This window comes from Limulus polyphemus, unplaced genomic scaffold (genome assembly GCF_000517525.1).
Source record: "Limulus polyphemus unplaced genomic scaffold, Limulus_polyphemus-2.1.2 Scaffold3059, whole genome shotgun sequence".
NCBI classification, from domain to species: Eukaryota; Metazoa; Arthropoda; class Merostomata; order Xiphosura; family Limulidae; genus Limulus; species Limulus polyphemus.
Genome location: NW_013668669.1, coordinates 6,118 through 10,114, shown reverse-complemented (window position 1 = coordinate 10,114; position 3,997 = coordinate 6,118). Strand labels below are relative to the sequence as shown.

General features: G+C 34.4%; 1 protein-coding gene across 1 annotated transcript in view; it reads left to right on the top strand.

Moving 5' to 3' along the window:
• LOC111088056 overlaps positions 1–3,931 on the top strand; it is a 68,501-nt gene extending 64,570 nt beyond the window's left edge. The window contains exons 7-8 of the mRNA XM_022396915.1: positions 2,414–2,645; positions 3,226–3,931. Coding sequence (XP_022252623.1) covers positions 2,414–2,645; positions 3,226–3,320 — 327 coding nt within the window. The 3' untranslated portion in view covers positions 3,321–3,931. The remainder of the gene's footprint in view (positions 1–2,413; positions 2,646–3,225) is intronic.
• Positions 3,932–3,997: the final 66 nt, after the last annotated feature.

Below are 3,997 nucleotides of genomic sequence, written 5' to 3'. Positions count from 1 at the left end.
AAAATCTAAATGTACCTTTCTTAAATAGTTATAGATCATTCGGTCAAAATCTAAATGTACCTTTCTTAAATAGTTATAGATCATTCAGTCACAATCTAAATGTACTTTTCTTAAATAGTTATAGATCATTCGGTCAAATCTAAATTTGCAATAGATAAACATTCATTATTTTGATTTGATAGATAGATAGAATAACACACTTTTGTCCTACAGTGGATCAGCGGTCAGCTACATATTACGATCTATCGGCGTTGTATATTCGTAAACTGACCGCTGATTCACCTGAGACGTTTTGTATTTGTCAAAATTCGTTGGTATAGTTACTATAAATTACAAACATATAAATGTACAACAATGATAATAAAGTACACAGTACCTTTAAAACTTTTCAACATTCTTCCATTGACAGCAGGATCTTCCCTCCATTTTTTACGTGTTTATTTTCCGTATATTATATCATGTTTTGTTTGATTCTTTGTTTGTTTGTAGTTAAGCACAAAAATACACAAAGGGCTATCTGCGCTAAAGTTAAAAGTCCGCAGACTTAAATCTCTGCCACCGGGAGGGGGGCGTATTATATCATGTAAGGCTTCTTTGGTAACGAATATTACACAAAGCAATAAGGTTCATGCGTATGTTTCGGAATGCCCCCTGATTTACAACGCTAGAAACTGGGTTTCGATACCCGATAGCCCATTGTGTAGCTTTGTATTTCTAAACTGAAGCTTTCCCAGTTTAAATTAAACCTTCTACATTTATCTATAAATGTTAACACTTTCTTACTCACTAATAAGCATCGTTATTCTCATAAAATCAAGAATCTTCCTTCCCCTATTAATGATCTTATCGGTGTACAAACACCAAAACCATTCTTTCTATTGATGATCGCTATCCTTTAAATCCAAGGGTGTTCCTCCCCAATTAATGTTCATCATCCTTATAACACCAACGACGTTCCTCCCCAATTAATGTCCAATCCTTATAAAACCAACGACGTTCCTCCCCAATTAATGTCCAATCCTTATAAAACCAACCAAGTTCCTCCTCCTATTAATGTTCGTCAACCTTGTAAATCCAAGGGCTTTCCTCCCCTTATTAATGTTCATCATCCTTATAACACCAGAGGTGTTCCTTCTCCTATTATTGTATAACTAAGGACGTTCTTACCGCTATTAATCATTGTCATCCTTGTAAAACCAGGGACTTTCCTCCCTCTATTAATGTTCGTCATCCATGTAAAATCAGGGACGATCCTCTTTCTATTAATTAATGATGGTTATCCTTGTAAAACCAGGAACTTTCCTCCCTCTATTAATGTTCGTCGTCCATGTAAAATCAGGGACGATTCTCTTTCTATTAATTAATAATCGCTATCTTTTAAATCCAAGGGTGTTCCTCCCCAATTAATGTTCATCATCCTTATAACACCAACGACGTTCCTCCCCAATTAATGTCCAATCCTTATAAAACCAACGACGTTCCTCCTCCTATTAATGTTCGTCAACCTTGTAAATCCAAGGGCTTTCCTCCCCTTATTAATGTTCATCATCCTTATAGCACCAGAGGTGTTCCTTCCCCCTATTATTGTATAACTAAGGACGTTCTTACCGCTATTAGTCATTGTCATCCTTGTAAAACCAGGGACTTTCCTCCCTCTATTAATGTTCGTCATCCATGTAAAATCAGGGACGATCCTGTTTCTATTAATTAGTGATGGTTATCCTTGTAAAACCAGAGACTTTCCTCCCTCTATTAATGTTCGTCATCCATGTAAAATCAGAGACGACCCTCTTTCTATTAATTAATTATGGTTATCCTTGTAAAACCAAGGGAATTCCTTCTCCTTTAACGATAGATCTTCTTGTAAAATTAAGAACAGATCAATTATAAGTACTGAAATAGAATGAAGGTTTTGGTTTTCTTTCTTGAACGGTAAAAAACGGTAATTATTCTATTTGTAGTGTGGTTGAAATATGTTGTAAAACATTACAGAACTATCAGTATTATTAACATTTAGCTTCGTCATCATTTTGTTGCAATATAGAAAATTGGGAAGAAATAGAAATTAACTTTCAGAAAGTCTTGGAAAGTTTTACTCTTTTAAAGGAGGATATTTTATTCGGAATCAAAATACCTTTTTTTTTTTTACAATTTGACAAGGAACAAACTTAAGCTCTGTAACAGTTTATTAACTTCCTTACCGTGATGTAAATAAAGCAGTATACAAAGTGTTTTATACAGCTGTCTCTTTTTTTCTTTTTTCTATTGTAGCCTAATGCTTCACGTAAAATATTTTATACAAAACTGCACTTATGAACTTATAAAACATTCTTGATTGTTTCAGTATTCATATGTTTTGCATATAGTTAATTTCGAGAGCACGTAGCTTTACACCATTGTTTCTTCCATGCAGGCGAACATCTCGTACCTTGTCAAATACCCGGATGTCCATCAACAAAATGGAATCACGTTTTCTCAACTAGGTCTAAGATTCATTATCACCCAAAAACACTTGCACGGTGATGGTCTCAAAATTAGATGCACCGCTACCGTTGCCAAGGTGATTGATACAAACGAAAAAGAAGTGTTCATTGGAGGCTTTCAACAAACATCCGGGCTCCATGTTGTAGGAAATTTGGAAGCAGGTATTTTTATCATTCATAGCGATTGTCACCATCCATTCTCGTGTTGTTGTTGTTTGTGTTTATTGACACAGTACGTGTAAATTAGTTCAATATGCTCAATGTGAATTCATGCTAGGCTTCTAAGTCAGAACATAAGCTTATGAGGGTAATTATTTCTTTATTTACCATATGGTCTTGCTTCTGTCCATGACGATTCATCATAGATATGATGCACAAAGAAAATGGTATGCTCTGGAAATGAGTGTCTTTTTTTGAACAACTTATGTTAGTTGCTCCACGAAATTCACCTAAATTTAAGTCACCTTTGGAAATAAAGACCTCGGGTGTTTTGTGGCAAGATTTATTGAATCCTTGTGTCTAAGGAAGGTAAGAATTCTGTGGGAAACAGCTAATGTCTGAAATGTGAGATTTGTTGTGACAAAATAAACCAGAACTTTTGTGTGAATGTGCGTAAACCAGTTATAATATTTCTAAGCAGATGTAGTTGGAAACGTATCTTTACCGAATTTATATGATTATGCATATACAGATATATGTATATACATGCTGTATTTTTGAAATATGTATTTTATCGCTTTAGATCTAGCCAATGGACGAGTGGGTGTTTTTATACCTTCTTGGACCTTGATTCTAGGCCTACCTACGTTTGTGTTGCAAATCCAATCTTCAGCTTGAAAGTGAATATCTGGTAGAAATAACAACCATCTTTTATAGAACGCAACTCGAGATTCTATTGTCAAGATAACCAGCTCAGGAACTTTACGCTTCTCCAAAGTTTTACGAGCCGCAGAACCCGTAAAACCTATATGCGCTCCTTTTAAATTGAAATGATATGGACCTGAAAAAAAAAATATATATATACATATATATATATGGTAAAAAATTGAAACTTTTGGGGTAAGGTCGAATGCAAATGGTGTTCGATACAACAGAGAACTTTTTCTAGGACTTAGCATGTATACTTGTTGAGGATGTTTCATTTGTTGGCTTAAAGCTAAAAATATTACAGGATACGTTGCCACAACCAACTTATGTTTATCCCCTGTTAACTGGTAATAGTCATTCCTACATTAACACAAAGATCGAAAGTGGTTCCTCCGTTAGAATTTATCATAACTTAGCGAGAAAGGTATATTATGCTTCAGGTTTTTTCAAATCGATAGTTCTAACAGTTTCTTTTACACGTGGAATCAGATCCATTTTCTTGACACATTTGGCAATACTTTTTTTATCAATTTCACATGCGGTGCTATCGATCTAGAACGTTTGATTCTTTTCCGAAGGTTTGTTAAAAAAATTTAATTTCCAAAGGAATATAAGTTTTAATTTTTCAGTAAAACGTAGATAAAATT